This window comes from Triticum aestivum, chromosome 3A (assembly GCF_018294505.1).
Source record: "Triticum aestivum cultivar Chinese Spring chromosome 3A, IWGSC CS RefSeq v2.1, whole genome shotgun sequence".
Lineage (NCBI taxonomy): Eukaryota > Viridiplantae > Streptophyta > Magnoliopsida > Poales > Poaceae > Triticum > Triticum aestivum.
The window spans coordinates 575,898,493-575,916,724 of NC_057800.1; the positions used below are offsets into that span (position 1 = coordinate 575,898,493).

General features: G+C 46.4%; 3 protein-coding genes across 3 annotated transcripts; 2 read left to right on the forward strand and 1 right to left on the reverse strand.

The window, feature by feature from the left end:
• The first annotated feature begins 788 nt into the window (after positions 1-788).
• LOC123062326 (probable E3 ubiquitin-protein ligase RHC1A) lies at positions 789-4,093 on the forward strand. Its single transcript, XM_044485786.1, has 2 exons — positions 789-1,076; positions 2,862-4,093. Exons 1-2 carry the CDS (start codon positions 868-870, stop codon positions 3,862-3,864), a joined length of 1,212 nt encoding a protein of 403 aa, XP_044341721.1. The 5' UTR covers positions 789-867; the 3' UTR covers positions 3,865-4,093.
• A 7-nt stretch (positions 4,094-4,100) lies between these two features.
• LOC123062324 (4-diphosphocytidyl-2-C-methyl-D-erythritol kinase, chloroplastic) lies at positions 4,101-9,141 on the forward strand. The gene is made up of 11 exons (XM_044485785.1): positions 4,101-4,605; positions 5,048-5,143; positions 5,246-5,314; positions 5,809-5,913; positions 6,009-6,065; positions 6,177-6,377; positions 7,481-7,573; positions 7,641-7,740; positions 7,870-7,969; positions 8,393-8,478; positions 8,666-9,141. Exons 1-11 carry the CDS (start codon positions 4,402-4,404, stop codon positions 8,776-8,778), a joined length of 1,224 nt encoding a protein of 407 aa, XP_044341720.1. The 5' UTR covers positions 4,101-4,401; the 3' UTR covers positions 8,779-9,141.
• A 2-nt stretch (positions 9,142-9,143) lies between these two features.
• On the reverse strand, positions 9,144-10,092 carry LOC123062327 (uncharacterized). Its single transcript, XM_044485787.1, has one exon. It carries the CDS (start codon positions 9,780-9,782, stop codon positions 9,309-9,311), a length of 474 nt encoding a protein of 157 aa, XP_044341722.1. The 5' UTR covers positions 9,783-10,092; the 3' UTR covers positions 9,144-9,308.
• Between the last annotated feature and the right edge of the window lie 8,140 nt (positions 10,093-18,232).

Consider the following 18,232-nt stretch of genomic DNA (forward strand, 5'->3'; position numbering starts at 1 on the left):
ACTGAGTCCCGGACCCCCTTTAAAATACAAATCATAACAACTAAGTCAATAAATTAAGAAAGTGAAAACGACTTCTCTTGCGATGAACATTAAATTTGTTGAAATGTTTGAAGTGTCAAAAATTGTCTATAAACATTTGCAAATATGTGTTCATGTCTACTATGTGCTTATCAACTCTTCATAACAAAAAGAACACTTTTGCACAGGAAAGGCCAATTTTTTTTAAACCCCCATATATTAATTAGTCAAAAACAAGATTCTTACAATCGTTCATTACAAAAGTAGCCACGCAAGACGAAACGCTATTACATAAAGCACCATCGGTCCTGCTAACAAAACTAAACTTACCAATCTCGTGCACAACCCTATTAGCTTGTCTATCAATCTTCACGATTTTGAAATCCTTCGTAAGCTTCGAAATGCTCAGGGCCTCCTTTTTCAGATCCACAAAAGAAGACCTGTCGAGGGATTCATTTGCTTGGTACTTCAAAAATAATAAGTTAAGAATTAAATTTATTATTTTTATGCCGGCGTAAAATCTAGCCTACAACAAGTTTTTTGTGAGAAACACAATACAAACATACACGCACATGCACTCACCCATATGAGCGAGCACATGTAAGCTCACTTTTTCCCCTCATGGGCTGGAAACACAACACAACCATCCTGTAGTTATCCAATCACACGTTAGTTCTTTTTATGACAAGTTTTTTTCGAGAATTGTTTGATACTCCAGAATTATTATTTATACTCGTTCCGGCCCATGCTTGCTGGTGGTGACCCGGAAGCGCGCGTAGCGTGGTGGTCGAGTGGTGCTGGAGCGCGCCACGCCACCTCCAACCCTCGCGCACGCCACCTAACCATACCATGGGGCCCCGCGCGGTACAGCGAACGGCGCACTGCTCACTCGATCGGTGCCACCGGCGTGCCACGCTTCGCCGCAAACCCCGCCGCGTCTATATGACCGCAGCGCCTGATCACTCCCCGTCACACATCACGCACACACTCCTCGCCACTCCCAGCAGCGCCCCAACCGCCCGCCCCTCCGCCATCCCTCCTCCCCGCCGGGATCAAAGGTACCGTACCACCAACCCCGATCGACGCTCCTCGTGCTAATCGCTTAAGGTTTCTGCATGAGCGCCGATTCCGGTGCCCCTTTCCGTGCCCAGCCGCGCGAGATTTGGGGGCTGCGTGTGGGGTGTGTGGGGACTGTTGCCGAATTGGGGATGCATGATTTGCTAGATTCATGCATTGGATGATTCATGGCGCTGTTCGTCTCTCGTTTACCTTCCTGTCAGGGGCCAATTGAGGCCTGTTGTGAGATTATGGGTCCTGAACAACTGGTTCTGATTTCTGACGCGAGGTGTGAGATTATGAGTTCTGTAGCCTTTACTGTTCTCTTTTGCACGAGACGACTGCGTGGTCCTAGGGTTGGTTGGGTACGAAGATCTTTCTTTCCCCTTTTAAAATTGGAATTGGATTCAGGGGAACAACTTGTTGAACCTCCAGTATTTTTATCTGGCAGTACTACTAACAAAAGCACACCGACATAGCGGTTCTAAATACACATCCTGCACCACTTAACACAGCAGCCACGCAGCAAAATAGGGGTTTTCACACAGGCTGGATAGCTTATTAGCAAGTGCACTCTGTTTCGTATCGCGTCTTGACGTCTTAGCAGAATCATAGTGCGTCTGGATCCGGTGGATAATTGGTTGTTGCTTTGACAGGCAAAGCATAGGCAGTGTAATGGGCAAATAATGCTAAACTTTGGTCTAGTAGGATAATTGGTTCAAGAGCCTTATTCTCAGTAATCATGTAAGTGGATGATTCACTAAGAAATCACTGGCAATTACTCCCCCCGTTTCGTATTATAAGATGTTCTAACTTTTTTCTGAATCGGATGTATATAGACACGTTTTAGTGTGTTTGTTCGCTCATTTCTGTCCGTATGTAGTCCATATTGAAATATTCAAAACGCCGTATAATTCGAAACTGAGGTGATACTTTGTTTATTCAGAGTACACCATTCTGTAGCATGCTCACAGGCAACCATATGAAATTTGGATAGCATACATAACCAATCGTAAGTGGTGAGTTTTCCATGTAGTACCCTGGGGGTTAGGGTTTATCCCTGAAACAAATCTAAGATACTAATTCAATTCAGCGTAGAAAAAGCAGCAATAAGCACTGCCTGCAGTCTTCCAAACCTCAGTGGGATAAGTTCTAGTGAGAAACGTGAGTTGTTCTTATCTGTTATTTCCTTCCAGTCTACTGAAGAACAAACTGTACTATAGCCCCCAAATGTTAACCGTAATGAAATGCAGTGACAAGCAAGCATTTCAATTGCAGTCAATTTTTTTAAAATTACATTTTTAAAAAGCATTTCAGTGTGTGCTCTGCATATGGTACAAATCACATGCAATTGGACTGATACAATTATCTCTTTTTATCATAGTGTAGCCAAAGTGGATTGCATTCTATCTGTGATAAGTTGAGTAAGAGATTATCATTGCAGTAGCACAGTACCTTCTGACACCATTCTTTTGTTGTCTTCCTGATATGAATTTACACGGAGTTAATTGTTGTACGCATGAACAATAGAAACCCAAATTAGGAAATATAGAGGTGATATTTGCAGCCAAACACATTGATTCTGCTTCATGACATATGTATATATGAGCAAACTTGCTATTTGATGAATGATGAGTTAAGCGTAATATTAATCAAGTACAGTTTATCCTGCTTACCTTTTTCCACTTAGTAATCACTTGTGCTAGTGTATGTTTTCAAATGTTGCTTGTATGGTACTACAAAATATAGAAACTGCCTGCTAATGCTGGGAGCTTAATCTGTCACAGATTCAAGATGTCAAACAGAGCCACACATTGGTGTTATGCGTGCCGTCGGCCAATTCGTCTTCGTGGACAAGATATAATCTGTCCCAACTGCAATGATGGCTTCATACAAGAGATCAGTGAGACACGAGGCGCTTTGAACAACTACGGTATGTTTGGGCCACGCTTCGATGATCGCCTAGATGGACGATTTGGAATGATGGATGCTATGTCTGCCCTCATGCGTCGCCGGATGGCAGAAATGGGCAGCAATCCTGTGTTTGATCCTAATGCAGCTTGGGCAAGTACTACACAAGGAAGGCCATCCCCTATTGGCCCTAGGCTGATATTCGGCAGCAACATGCCTGCTCAGGGGAGCGACGACAGCGGAGTAAACGTGCTTGTCAGGGGAGGCCGCAGAATCGGCGCTGACCGTCCAAACTTCAGTGGCTTCCTTGTCGGCGGCCCCAGCCTGGAAGCTCTGTTCGAGCAGTTGCTACTGCAGACCGGCAACCGTCAAGGACCAGCGCCGGCTCCACAGTCCGTGATCGACTCCATGCCGGTGGTGAGGATAACCCGCAGGCATCTGAGCGATGATCCAGTCTGCCCAGTCTGCACGGAAAGATTTGAAATTGGCTCGGAGGCGAGGGAGATGCCGTGCAAGCACCTGTACCATGCCAGCTGCATCATCCCCTGGTTGGTTCAGCACAACTCCTGCCCAGTTTGCCGCCACCCGCTGCCGCCGCAGCGAGGATCGGACAACAATGCAGCCCGTCCACAACCTTCGGCCCAAGCCGGCGAAGCCGTGAGCCGTGGGGTTGACGGTGCCGGAGCGGACCCTGGGCCTGTCATGAGGAACGGCGCCGACGAAGGAGGGAGCCCTTTCTCGTTCCTCTGGCCGTTCGGGTCGTCGAGCTCCGGTCCCAGTTCTTACCAGTACGGAGGAGGCGGGGGTGAGCCTGCGCCTGCGGTTTACAACGACGACCCTGGGCAGATAACCTACTCTGAGTGGCACTATGATCCGTGACACTCCCCTGAGCTCCTGCTCCAAGCTGGAGGCGTGGTGTGGAGCTTAGATATATATGATGAATCTGTGATGGGTGCCTGTAACGTTCACCCAAACTGTCTACTGAGCAGAGTGAACTACTCCGTATATTCTGCAGTAAAGTAAACTAGTATATCGGACTGTACCAGTTCAGTTCCAGCTGAACTTTGTATTGTCACACATAAGGATCTGTGAAGAGTTTGATCGGTCGTGTTTCCTGCGTTGTCGCACAAAAGAAACGTGCCAGCGAGAAGAGCGAGGCATGGAGATGCCATTTTGTCCTGCTACTACTGTAGCATACTTTGTTTAGTCAGGCCGCCCAGACTTATCTATCTCACGTTCATCAAAATTCCAAACACATGTCGAGGACCTCTTGACCGGAGGCCGCTGCCCAAAAGCCGTCGCCCCGCCAGAGTGGCCGGCTAGCTACCGTGTTATCTTCTTCCCAGTCTCTTCTTCCTCCCCCCGCTCCCTTCCCCGTTTCTCAGCTCCGACTCCGGCCGGCGCCCGGCGGCAGTCATGGCTTGCTCCGCCCATCTTCTCTCGCAGAGCCTGTACCAGTCCCACCGCTCCTGCCCGGCCCCGTCCAAGCACCTCCGGTTCCAGGCCCGACCCGCGGCGGCGGCTTCCGCCGGCGTCAGCTCCAGCTCCAGCACCAGGAGCCGACGGTCTCCAAGCGTAAGAGTCGCCGCGTCGGCCGAGCAAGGGAGGAAGAAAATCGAGGTAATTGATTGCTCTGCACTCTCTCCGGGCGTCATCTGTGATTTCTGACCCCCTCCAATTAGTTAGTCACCGGCGCAATTTCCTGTGTGGTTCCGCTCATCCCATGATGCTTTACTGCAAATTAATAAAATAATTCTGGACAACAGTCATGGACTTCCGTTTCTTCGTGTTGTAGAGTAAGCACCAAGTGTATCATCATAGTTATATGGTATCAACAGATTCAGTATTTCACTCTGAGAACAGCATTTGTATTGGCTACAACATAGCGAATTGCTTCAAGCTCTGTGTGATCATTTTTTCCCTTGATGTAACATACTGCTACGATATCTGCCAGCCATAGACTATCTGCCCTGCAGTTTTGGCAATTTAAGAAAATCTACTGCAGCTGTTGTTTCTCCACCATATTTTGTATTCTAATTTATAGCTGTGTTCTTTTGTTAAGCTTACGTATGACGCACAAGCCAAGTTTAACCAGCTAGCCGACCAGATTGACCAGGATGTCGGGATTACACGGCTCAACCTGTTCTCACCTTGCAAAGTATGTATCAGTTGTTATGTTTCTGATAAGCAAGGGAAAGGTTAAATTTGGTTATTATTGTTTTGCCCATTGACCTAGACCTGTATAGCATCTACCTTGTAGATTAATGTCTTCTTGAGGATAACCGGGAAGAGACCAGACGGGTTCCATGACCTGGCTTCTCTGTTTCACGTGAGTTATTTCTTGTGCTTGTTGTAGTGATATTTAGTGATATCTGCATGAACATATGTGGAAAGGGTGATTTTATAATTTTAGCACCATTCATCTTTTCATGGAGTTGTAGTATGGAAGATTAATATTTTTTGGGGGAAAACCCAGCAGGTGGAAGATTAAAAATAAATCTATAGAGATGTTTCTTTTATTCGCATAATCTGTCAGATGTACCAACTTATCAGCTGTATGATCTTTTCTGGTCTAGCTATAACAATTCTATTTACTAATATGTCAGTTTCCCCCTAAGTTCTTGTGCATCGGGTAATTAGAGCTAGTAATAAACAATTGGCTCTGCAATGTACATTATTCCTTCTCCAAATTAAGTTGCCAGATCTGATCTTAGCCCTATGTTATAGTGGTGTGTCCTTCCTTTTTATTGATATGGTTACGATTTGTTCTGCTTTATAGAGCTGTTCTTTGTATCACTTTTGATAATCATATATATGAACCAGGTGGTTAGTTTGGGTGATACTATCAAATTCTCACTGTCGCCAAGTAAGAGCAAAGATCGGCTATCAACCAATGTTGCAGGTGTCCCAGTTGATGATAGTAACCTGGTATGTTTGATATAGATACTTCTTATATGGACTTACAAATACACTTGAAGCATCTTTATTACCTTACCTTACTTTTTTATTTCATGAATTCGCAGATCATCAGGGCACTTGACCTTTACCGCAAGAAAACTGGCACCGATAAGCACTTTTGGGTATGTAAACTATACATTGTTTTGACATTAAAGGGAGTGAAGGTTATTTTATTTTACTTGGTATGTTTGCTATAGATTTTATCTTTTACTCTTGTCCTTGTTGAAGTGTAGATACATCTTGATAAGAAGGTCCCAACTGGTGCTGGTCTTGGTGGAGGAAGCAGTAATGCTGCAACTGCACTATGGGCTGCTAACCAGTTTAGTGGTGGCATTGCTTCAGAAAAAGATCTTCAAGAATGGTCTGGTGAGATTGGATCAGATATCCCCTTCTTCTTTTCACGAGGAGCAGCATATTGTACCGGTAGAGGAGAGGTATGTGAAGCACTACTTCCCAGTGAATAGTCCCTACTCCATTAAGGCATGTGCGTGTTTTTTTTTTCTTCTCTCGAACAGAAACCAAAATATGTGTCATTGTATATCAGAAGAAGGCATCAAGATGATGCAAAGTAGAAGGCGAACGAAAAACTGAAACCGATACAAAGCAGCCTAGCTATGGAAACAAAAACAACTAGACAGCAAAAAGAAAAAGACTATACAGGGAGCTAGCTAAGCTAGGGTACGGCGTAGGGAGACAGGGCATGGAGTGGTAGACGCCGGAGTGCCTTGACACCTGCCAACACCCAAAGCTTAGTTCCCCCAGGATGGAATCCAACAAAACCTTTCCTCAAGTTGCTGAGAACTGAGTGATGATTTTCTGTAATACTGGCATGAAACTCTTTGTTACAATCCTGATAGCACATTCTGGGTCTCCCCAAAAGAACTTCCGTATCTTTTTCAGTTTCCTATATGTGGACTCTTATGTTAGAAAGAAAATCTGGAAGAAAGGCCAGGCCACATTAATATGATTGGAGCAGATCCATCATTCAATTTCTTATAAGTGCATCTATAATATCCTGGACCAGAAAGAGTGAAGTATCTTACCTGAACCCTTTTTCAACCTATTGACAGTTGATTAGATAATTGGTTTAGCTGATACTCCCTCTGTAAACTAATATAAGAGCATTTAGGTCACTATTTTAGTGTTCTAAACGCTCTTATATTAATTTACAGAGGGAGTACATCGCAATTGGGCCATACTACATTATTGATTTTTATTTACAGGAGTTGCCTTATTCAACTGTGTTCGAGCAAATACCCACTTTCATAGAGGGTTCCTTTCAGATTCCAAAATTTATTTATTCATTACTACTCCCTCCGTCTGGAAATACTTGTCATCAAAATGAACAAAAGGGGATGTATCTAGACGTATTTTAGTTCTAAATACATCCCTTTTTATCTATTTTGATGACAAGTATTTTCGCGCGGAGGGAGTATAAACTAGAAACTGACATGGAAATGTATGTCCATGATCTATGTTTACCTTACTGCTGATGTGGCTGATCATAATCTACAACTTTCAAGTTAAATGTATGCAGATTGTCCAAGATATTCCGAACCTGTTGCCAGAGAATCTGCGAATGGTTCTAATAAAGCCACCTGAAGCATGCGCAACCGCTGAGGTTTACAAGGTAATATATATTTAAATTTTCTTAACTTAAAGCACATGCTTTTCTTAACAAGCTTTGTATACTGCAGCGACTCCGGTTAGACCAGACTAGTAAAGCTGATCCTCTGGCTTTGCTCAAGGAGATTACGCAAAACGGAATATCACAAGATGTCTGTGTAAATGATCTAGGTATGGAGTGTGATTACAATAACTTGTTATATGCTATCACTAGATGTATCTTCAATTCTTTGTCTTTTCAGTATGTTGCTGGAGAACATTTAGTAAAACTGCTTCATGTTCCTCATTTTCTTTTATCAGAGCCTCCAGCTTTTGAGGTGTTGCGTTCACTAAAGAAGTTGAAGAAACGATTTATTGCATCCAACCGGGGAGATTACAGCGCTGTTTTTATGTCAGGAAGGTAAGGAGGGCACATTCTCTTGCTGAACTAAATCTGTTTTTTCCAAAGTAGCCTTATTCTAGCTTTAATCACCATCGTATTATTCTCTGCGTCTTGCCTTAATTTATATTTGACTTCCCTCAGAAAATTATACTTTGCCCTGATCTTGGGTCGATTAGATGAGTCTTTTTGAGAGCTCCAAATATTAAAATTTAGCTGTGTAGTTAGCATTGTAAGCTACCTAAGTGCTTTTCTGTCAAATTTCAGTAGCAAAAATAACGTATTTAAGGTGTGAGATTCCATGCTACAAGTTTGATTATAACAATCAGGGCAAATATAACCCCCCTGTTGACTATTCAACACTCGTATCTGCATTTGGAATTTGGAAATGCATTTAGTAGGCAAACTATTTGAAAGGGACAACATTGTGAATGTTTCATGCAGTGGAAGCACTATAGTTGGAATTGGTTCCCCAGATCCACCTGCGTTTGTGTATGACGATGACGACTACAAGGATGTTTTTGTGTCAGGTATGTTGCCTGTTGCATTTCACAAAATTCATGTTCCTCATCTATACACGGTCGAAACGCTTAGCCGAATTGCCGAACACATAGACAAAACTGGATTGCTGATATCCGAACAGACAAAAGTTGTGTTAAACAAACAATTTGGAACCTGTATTGCGCTAATTTTGAGTCCTCCATGTCTTTGGTGCAGAGGCTCGCTTTCTCACTCGCGACGAGAATGAGTGGTACAGGGAACCAATGTCGTCGAATGCCAGGTTTAGCAAAGAAGATTCACTGTCAGAGGCAGCACCAGTCGTGGACTGACCGAGTGAGGTTCTGTATTTGGTCTCAGTTTTGCGGCTGTGGCACACAGGTGTGGATTTGTTCAATACATGTTGACATGAGAAGAGCAGCTACACCATCAAGTTTGTTGATAAGAAAATTTGATTTTGTAAAGGGAAACGGTAATTAAATCGAGCAAATCCTGGAACTAACTACTCCCTCCGGCCCATTATGGGAGGGAGGGAGGGAGGGAGGGAGGGAGTATTTCAGTAGGTATCTATCACTAGCATGCGCAGTAAGGAATCACAATTGTTTCCAGATCACTTGGCAAGAAAAGAGTGGGTGCATTCTGTATGAGAGGGAAAACACCAGGTTTGGTTCTACAGTATATTTGAAGGGAATCAACGTTGACTTCCAATTCCAATCTTCCATTCCATAAGAAAACAAAGCTTTGACATACATTCCCTTCAACTGAAACTATCACATGATCTACTAGGAAGGAAGAGAACGACATTGACGCCCTTGAAATCTAAGCTGGGTCGCGGACAAGAAACGGAATCAAATCCAGGGAGTCATCGTTCCGATTCAGTTTGCCTTCCCGGATGGCGACGGCCCTGATCGCCCACCGCCGCCACTGACTGTGAGCTCCCGTCTTTGCCGTCCTCAGCTCCGGTGTCCGAGGCCGTGGCCGTTTCCTCCTCCTCCTTCGCAACCGGGGAATCTTCCGGGTCGAGGGCCTCCTGCTCGGCGGCCACCGGCGGGTTGAACGACCCGAACTTGGGCGTCGTCTCCAGCGCCACGAAACCGCCGCGCGCGTGCTGGAAGGAGAAGGACGAGCCGCCGTCACGGTTCCCGTCCGCCTCGCCATCCCCACCCTTGGCCGCGGCGCAGGGCACGCCGTCGAGCGCCGCGACGCTCGCGCGGCGCCGCTTCGTCCCGGGCCGCTCCTCCTCCCGGCCGTCCGCCGGGGCCGGGCGCTTCTCGGGGACGGGCAGCGGAGGGGGCGCGGGCGGCCCGGAGCCCTCGGCCCGGGCCTCCGCCGCCATTCGGGCTTGGAGAGCAGACAGCGGCGGAATTGGGCAAGGGAGGCGGAGCGGAGTGAGGCTCGGGGAATCCGCGGGGTGGGATCGGGAGTGGAGTTTTCTATTCCGGCCGAGTCACGGTGCGCGTGCTCGCCTCCGCCGGCTCCCCTTTTGTGGCCAGTTGATGAGTGACGACGATTGACGGCGTGAGGGTAACATGCGAGAAATGGCTTGCGGGACGGGACGGGACGACACCGCCCACGCTGCCCTCTCCTGTCGTCGCTGCTGCACAGCGGCGGCACCTTTGCTGCGACGCGCGCAGGCGCCTCTCTGCTGCGTTGCCGCCACGACCGTCTCTTATGTTTTTGTTAGGGCGATACGGTGGACTCGATCTTCGGTGATTTGAGGACATGGGCCATGGCATGAGCGTTTGGAGGACAACTAGTATTCGAGTAGTCGAGTAGAGTGTGGGAGTGGGGTGGAGGCTCGGTTAGGGCCGGCTTGTGATTCCTAACTAGCACAATTATAATCTCTTGTACATATATTTCTCTTTTCTATAAAGCTAAGGTACACCATTGACGTATCCTTGAAAAAAATGTTTTTGTTAGGATCTACTCGTCCTTTATTGATTTCACAGCTCAATTGCGATAGGTGGTCTCTCTCTCGTACTCCCTTCATCCCAAAACAAGTGTCTTAATTTTATACTAGCTCCAGTACGAATTTGTATTAAGCTCAAGACACTTATTTTGGACGGAGAAAGTAGGGAGGGTAAAACAGAAATGTAAAAGCCACCGAGCCGTTTGCCGTGATCCATCGTATACCCCTCTTCCCACTCGCATCTCTTAAGAGCATCTATAGCAGACCCCGTATGAGATATCAAGGTCTTATGATAACAAACAACATGGTATGTGGAATATCAAGGTCTGAAACGATCGACATGTGACATCATTTGAATCTCTTGTTGGGTTGCGCTGGGCCGGCTCGGTGGGAGTCGGGGCCGCGAGTGAATGGGCCAGGGTCAGCTGGGTATGTGACCCAGGCTGAATCGGACCCTATCCCTCCTCGTAGCGAAACCCCATGCACGTCAACGATTGTTCTTTCCCCTGCTCGTGCGCCGGCACCTGCTGCTAGGGTTCCTAGGTGCGGAACACCAGGCTTCCCGGTGTGCGGTTCTGGATGGGCGAGGCGAATCCAACCTCTCGGGGCCATGGCTGGCCGCGGGGCTGCGGTGCCGCCCGCCAAAAAACCCATCGCTCCGGCTGCAGCATGTCGTGGCGGGGCTGCACCGCCGCCGTCTGCGGGTGCCGAGCGTGGTGCCCTGGTGACGCATGGCCAAAGGCCGCCTGTCGGTGTCAAAACCGGCGAATCTCGGGTAGAGGGTCCCGAACTGTGCGTTTAAGGCGGATGGTAACAGAAGGCAGAGGACACAATGTTTACCCAGGTTCGGGCCCTCTCGATGGAGGTAATACCCTACTTCCTGCTTGATTGATCTTAATGATATGAGTATTACAAGAGTTGATCTACCATGAGATCATAGAGGCTAAACCCTAGAAGCTAGCCTATGATTATGATTGTTCTTGTCCTACGGACTAAACCCTCCGGTTTATATAGACACCGGAGGGGGCTAGGGTTACACAGAGTCGGTTACAAGCGACAAGATCTACATATCTGAATTACCAAGTTTGCCTTCCACGCAAAGGAGAGTTCCACCCGGACACGGAACGAAGTCTTCAATCTTGTATCTTCATAACCCAACAGTCCAGCTGTCCGAGGACCCCCTAATCCAGGACTCCCTCAATAGCCCCTGAACCAAGCTTCAATGACGATGAGTCCGGCGCGCAGATTGTCTTCGGCATTGCAAGGCGGGTTCCTTCTCCGAATACTCCATAGAAGATTTTGAACACAAGGATCATGTCCGACTCTGCAAACAAAATTCCACATACCACCATAGAGAGTATATTATTTCACAAATATAATCTGCTGACAACTTTTTATAACGTTACGTCCTGCCATGGCCCGGTCATTACGAACCGTTTTCCCCAACCAGCTACTGCACATATTGCGAGGCGGTTTTCTTGGCGCGTCTTGTCGAAGCAGAGATCGTGTCCCCTTATCACGGGATTCTCATCAATACGGGTGTGGGTAACCCAACCGCGCCATCAATCATGGCGCTTGGGGAATAAGCGAGTTTACCAGGCAAGTGGGGAGGCGCAGAATCCCTGCTACCTTTATAAGGGGATAAGGACTCCCTTTCGCACCCACGCTTTCTTCTTCCCGATCCATTCCCCTTCGCCCGAGCTCCAACGCCCGAGCGTTCGTCTTCTCCGCCCACAAAGGCCTTTCGAAAATGTCCGGATCCGGAGCAGGAGGCAAGTGGATGGCCTCTACCGTCCAAGAGAAGCATATCAAAAAGCTTCGGGAGGCCGGGTATCTGGCCAAAAAATCGGCCACCGTCTCCCGACGGTGGGACAGATCGTTCCTACTCCGAAACCCCAAGAGAGGGTTGTATTCCTCCCTCATTTTGTCCGCGGGCTAGGGTTTCTCCTCCACCCGTTCATTCGCGGCATCATGTATTGTTACGAGATCGATTTTCATGATCTATCCCCCAATTCCTTCCACAACATCTCGACATTCATCATCGTGTGCGAGGCTTTTCTCTGCATCTCACCACATTTCGGCTTATGGCTGAAGATCTTTAATGTGAAGCCCAAGGTGGTGAGCGGCGAGCACGCAGAGTGCGGGGGCGCCATGGTGAGCAAGATGCCCAAAGTCACATGGCCAACAGGTACTTTTAATGATTCTGTCAAAGAGTGGCAACAACAGCGGTTTTACATTACTGAGCCATGCTGCACGGAATGGGCCGCTGCTCCAGAGTTCCGATCCGGAGCCCCTCCGCGGCTTATGTCCTGGCCCAAGAAGGGCCTGAACTGGTCTTCGTCCGACGAACTGTCTATGCTCCAGACGCGCGTTAAAGATATGGAAGACAAGAACATCGAACTTGTCAATGTAGTCCAGGTGATGTTAGTTCGTCGGATCCTGCCTTGTCAGCACCGGACTTGCAATCTATGGGAATTCGATCCGGCCAAGCACCAGACCCTGCGAAAACTCTTTGGCTCCTCGCACGAAGACATCTGGAAGGTGCTTTTCAAGTCCGAAAAATCATGGCCGGACTCAGCCGAGGACCGCGGGTATCAACTGTCCCGTCCTGCAAGCTCGATAAGTTTTTATGCGTTTTACCCGCATAACCCAAGGGAAATGCTTTATGTGGTTTCCTCAACTCCCCTAGGGCTGGACGAAGAAGGCGGGGCGGATCCATTGTCCGACCCTGTTGCCCGAAGAACTGGCCGGCCCACTTCTGACGAGGATGCTGGCCCCGGCGCCGTACAAGGCGCCGAAGAAGAAGACCGAAAAGGAGGCTAAAAAGACCCGGGGCGGCCTTCGTTGCCGCGGCACTTCGAGCACAATATCCGAAGGCTCCAACGTCCGTTCTGCCTCCGAAGAGGACAAGGAGGAGGATGAAGACAAATCCCCAGCGGGGGGAAGAAAGAAGAGGGCAGCCTCCATGCACTTGGAGGCCGAGTCGCCTAAAAGGGGAAAAACTCCTCTTCCGGAAGAGTCCATTGCCGCCGCCGATAGCAGCCCGGCGTGGGATCCCAGGGCCCAGCCCCTGGTGAACTCGTGAGTATAAAATCCGAACACGTTTATGCGTCTAGACTCATCATGGCATAATATTTTAACCTGAGCTATATTTTTTGTAGTCCGGCGAGGTCCCGCACCGAACGATCCTCATCAGAGGATTCACTGAGCTCGGATGCTGTAGAGAGCGGGACGCCCCCGAAGGCCCCTTCCCCCAAATATGTGCATAACACCGAGGCTTCGTCCCAGAAGGACCCCGACCAAGGAGGGGGGGAAGAGATCGTGAAAGCGGCGCCTGGAGGTCAAACTTCAGGGGCTGGAGACATGAGGGAGAAGATTCCCATGGGAGTCGACGGCAGGAGCCATCTTGAATTCGGCTCCCAACCGGACGCAATTCCGGAGACCAATACGGCTCCAGAATCAAGCAGGCGGCCTCCCTCAGCTGGAGGGGGCGTGCCTGTTCCACCAGCAATCTCTGTCCATCCAGAGGTGCCGGATGTTTTGTTGGCGGCGCTAAAGAGCGCCTCCATCGTCGATGAACACCGTGCCCTGATGGGTGCGGTGATTAAGGAGATTCAGTCTGCTGAGAGTGGACTGAATGAAGCATCTATCATCCTTATAAGAGGCTTTGAGGTATGTTTTATGAGGTTTCGAAGAGTGTCATAATATGGATAGTAGCCCCTGATACACTGTTCGGTGCAAGAAAGGACCGGACAGAGGATCAATTTTATGTTCGCGGGAAGACTCACTTGATGACATCTATCTCTCTTCTTTTATAAGCAGGCGTCTGCAGCGGCGGCTGCCTCTCATGCTACGGAGGTCTCCGGACTGAATCAAAGTCTGAAGCGGGCCGAAGAAGAACTTGGCCAGTTGAAAAGGCAGTTGGAAGATAAACAAGGTATGCGCAAGCCTTGTTGGCGTTCAGTGCGAACAAATTCTCAGTATGATAAAATATGTTTCATTATTTGTTCTAGGGGTGATGACCGAAGTCGAGGCTCTGAGGAAGGTTGTTGCCGAGGCCGAGGAAAAGGCAGCCGCAGAGCAGGCTCTTCATGAGAAGCACGAGGCCAGGGTTATTGAAGCTGAGCAGGAGCTTCAAGAGTCCCTGAAGAAATGCAAGACCTTGGAGTAGAGTTTAACGCAGAAAGAATCCGAACTCGCCAGGGCTCATCAGGCCGCGCGCGATGCCCAGGGGGGAACCCAAGGTGCCCTGCATGAGATCCAAGAGGCGAGGACGATCGCGGCGGGTAAGGCTTTTTTCCATGTAAAGCGAGTATTTGAGGAGAAAATCATGTTTGTAATTTTGAGTTCGGATTTCTCTAGGGGTATTTGTGGAACTGCCCCGCAGCATATCTGATGCCGCCCAATTCTACCGAGCCGAAGAAGGGAACACTACGGATAAGCTCTTCTGGTCGTAGTATCTGGCACCGAATTATCCGGTGCATTTTGCCGACCAACTGAAACAGCTGATCGAACTGCATAGGGCGGCCGAACTAGTGATACTTCTCCAACGTATATATAATTTTTGATTGCTCCATGCTATATTATCTACTGTTTTGGGCAATATTGGGCTTTATTATCCACTTTTATATTATTTTTGGGACTAACCTATTAACCGGAGGCCCAGCCCAGATTTGTTGTTTTATGCCTATTTCAGTGTTTTGAAGAAAAGGAATATCAGAGGGAGTCGAAACGGAACGAAATCAACTAGAGAAGTTATTTCTAGAACGAAAGCCACCCGATGGACTTGGACCCTACGTCAAGGAAGGAACGAGGTGCTCACGAGGGTGGGGGGCGCCCCCCTAGGGCGCGCCCCCCTGCCTCGTGGGGCCCTCGTGGCTCCCCTGACGTACCTCCTGCACCCATATATACGTACGTAACCTAAAACTTCGAGAACGGAGATTAGATCGGGAGTTCCGCCGCCAGAAGCCTCCGTAGCCACCGAAAATCAATCTAGACCCGTTCCGGCACCCTGCCGGAAGGGGCAATCTTTCTCCGGTGGCCATCTTCATCATCCTGGTGCTCTCCATGACGAGGAGGGAGTAGTTCTTCCTCGGGGCTGAGGGTATGTACCAGTAGCTATGTGTTTGATCTCTCTCTCTCTCTCTCGTGTTTTTGATTTGGCACGATCTTGATGTATCGCGAGCTTTGCTATTATAGTTGGATCTTATGTTTCTCCTCCCCCTCTACTCTCTTGTAATGAATTGAGTTTCCCCTTTGGAGTTATCTTATCGGATTGAGTCTTTAAAGACTTGAGAACACTTGATGTATGTCTTGCCGTGCGTATCTGTGGTGACAATGGGATACCACGTGATTCACTTGATGTATGTTTTGGTGATCAACTTGCGGGTTTCGTGACATTGGGAACCTATGCATAGGGGTTGGCACACGTTTTCATCGTGATTCTCCGGTAGAACTTTGGGGCACTCTTTGAGGTCCTTTGTGTTGGTTGAATAGATGAATATGAGATTGTGTGATGCATATCGTATAATCATACCCACGGATACTTGAGGTGACATTGGAGTATCTAGGTGACGTTAGGGTTTTGGTTGATTTGTATCTTAAGGTGTTATTCTAGTACGAACTCTAGGGCTGTTTGTGACACCTATAGGAATAGCTCAACGGATTGATTGGAAAGAATAACTTTGAGGTGGTTTCGTACCCTACCATAATCTCTTCGTTCGTTCTCCTCTATTAGTGACTTTGGAGTGACTCTTTGTTGCATGTTGAGGGATAGTTATGTGATCCAATTATGTTAGTATTGTTGAGGGAACTTACACTAGCGAAAGTATGAACCCTAGGCCTTGTTTACTATCATTACAATACCGTTTACGCTCACTTTTATCATTAGTTACATTGCTGTTTTTATAATTTCATATTACAAATACCTTTATCTACTATCCATATACCACTTGTATCATCATCTCTTCGCCGAACTAGTGCACCTATACAATTTACCATTGTATTGGGTGTGTTGGGGACACAAGAGACTCTTTATTATTTGGTTGCAGGGTTGCTTGAGAGAGACCATCTTCATCCTACGCCTCCTACGGATTGATAAACCTTAGGTCATCCACTTGGGGAAGCTATGTTTGATAAAGATGATATTTTTTGTCCCCCAAGTTTTGATGAGCAAATTTATTATGATGAAAGCATGCCTCCTATCTATGATGGTTATTGTGATGACATGTATGCTTTAAAGAATAATGATAACAATGAACCTTGTCATCTTGATCTTAATTTTCAATCACATGATAGTTATTTTGTTGAGTTTGCTCCCACTATTGTTCATGACTTTGCTTATGTGGAGAGTAGTAAATTTTCTATGCTTATAGATCGTGAAAAGAATGCTTAATGTGATAGTTATATTGTTGAATTCATTCATGATGCTACTGAAAATTATTATGAGGGAGGAACATATGCTTGTAGGAATTGCAATAATATCAAGTTTCCTCTCTATGTGCTTAAAGCTTTGAAGTTATGCTTGTTTTGCCCTCCTATGCTAGTTGATTATTGTTCCCACAAGTTGTTTGCTCACAAAATCCCTATGCATAGGAAGTGGGTTAGACTTAAATGTATTAGCAATATTCTTCATGATGCTCTCTTTATGTTTCAATTCTTACCTTTTATGTGAGCATCGTTGAAATCATCATGCCTAGCTAGGGGCGTTAAACGATAGCGCTTGTTGGGAGGCAACCCAACTTTATTTTTGTTCCTTGCTTTTTTTTACTGTTTAGTAATAAATAATTCATCTAGACTCTGTTTAGATGTGGTTTTATGCTTTTAATTAGTGTTTGTGCCAAGTAGAACCTTTGGGAAGACTTGGGGAAAGGCTTGTTGATCATGCTGTCAAAAACAGAAACTTTAGCGCTCACAAGAATTGCTGCCATTTTTATTTGGAGAGTGCTATTTAGTTAATTCTTTTTGCAGATGATTAATAGATAAATTACTCAGGTCCAGCAATTTATTTTATAATTTTATGAGTTCCAGAAGTATGCGTTTGATCCATATTACTCCAGACTGTTCTGTTTTTGACAGATTCTGTTTTTCATGTGTTGTTTACTTATTTTGATGAATCTATGGCTAGTAAAATAGTTTATAAACCATAGAGAAGTTGGAATACAGTAGTTATAACACCAATATAAATAAATAATGAGTTCATTACAGTACCTTGAAGTGGTCTTTTGTTTTCTTATACTAACGGAGCTTACGAGTTTTCTGTTAAGTTTTGTGTTGTGAAGTTTTCAAGTTTTGGGTAAGGATTCGATGGAATATGGAACAAGGAGTGGCAAGAGCCTAAGCTTGGGGATTCCCGAGTCAACCCAAGGTAATATTCAAGGATAGCCAAGAGCCTAAGCTTGGGGATGCCCCGGAAGGCATCCCCTCTTTCGTCTTCGTTCATCGGTAACTTTACTTGGAGCTATATTTTTATTCACCACATGATATGTGTTTTGCTTGGAGCGTCAATTTATTTTGTTAAGATTTGCTTGTTGTTATTTAGAACAATGTTTTGCATCTTTTATTTCAATAAAAGTGGCATTGATAGCCTTTACTATGCCTATTTTAGAAGTCCACATGTTGCTGTTTGAAAACAGAAAGTTTACCGCTGTTGCAATAATTCCCTAGAAAAGTCAGAATTTGATAAAATATTGAAACCTTTTGCATATTAAGCTCTGATAAATTTACTACAGTGGGAATTTTCTTTAATAATTTTTGGAGCTAGGGAAGTATGGATGTTTCTGCATTCTTTACAGACTATCCTGTTTAGGCAGATTGCTGTTATGTTTGCATTGTTTGCATATGTTTGCTTCTTTAATGATTCTATTTGAGGATAGGAA

Coding starts and splice junctions, on each gene's coding strand:
- LOC123062327 (XM_044485787.1), bottom strand. CDS start 9,782: ATGGCGGCGGAGGCCCGGGCCGAGGGCTCCGGGCCGCCCGCGCCCCCT.
- LOC123062326 (XM_044485786.1), top strand. CDS start 868: ATGGGGCCCCGCGCGGTACAGCGAACGGCGCACTGCTCACTCGATCGG. Junction 1,077..2,861: donor CCTCCCCGCCGGGATCAAAG/GTACCGTACCAC, acceptor AATCTGTCACAG/ATTCAAGATGTCAAACAGAG.
- LOC123062324 (XM_044485785.1), top strand. CDS start 4,402: ATGGCTTGCTCCGCCCATCTTCTCTCGCAGAGCCTGTACCAGTCCCAC. Junction 7,741..7,869: donor TGTCTGTGTAAATGATCTAG/GTATGGAGTGTG, acceptor TTCTTTTATCAG/AGCCTCCAGCTTTTGAGGTG. Junction 8,479..8,665: donor CAAGGATGTTTTTGTGTCAG/GTATGTTGCCTG, acceptor TCTTTGGTGCAG/AGGCTCGCTTTCTCACTCGC.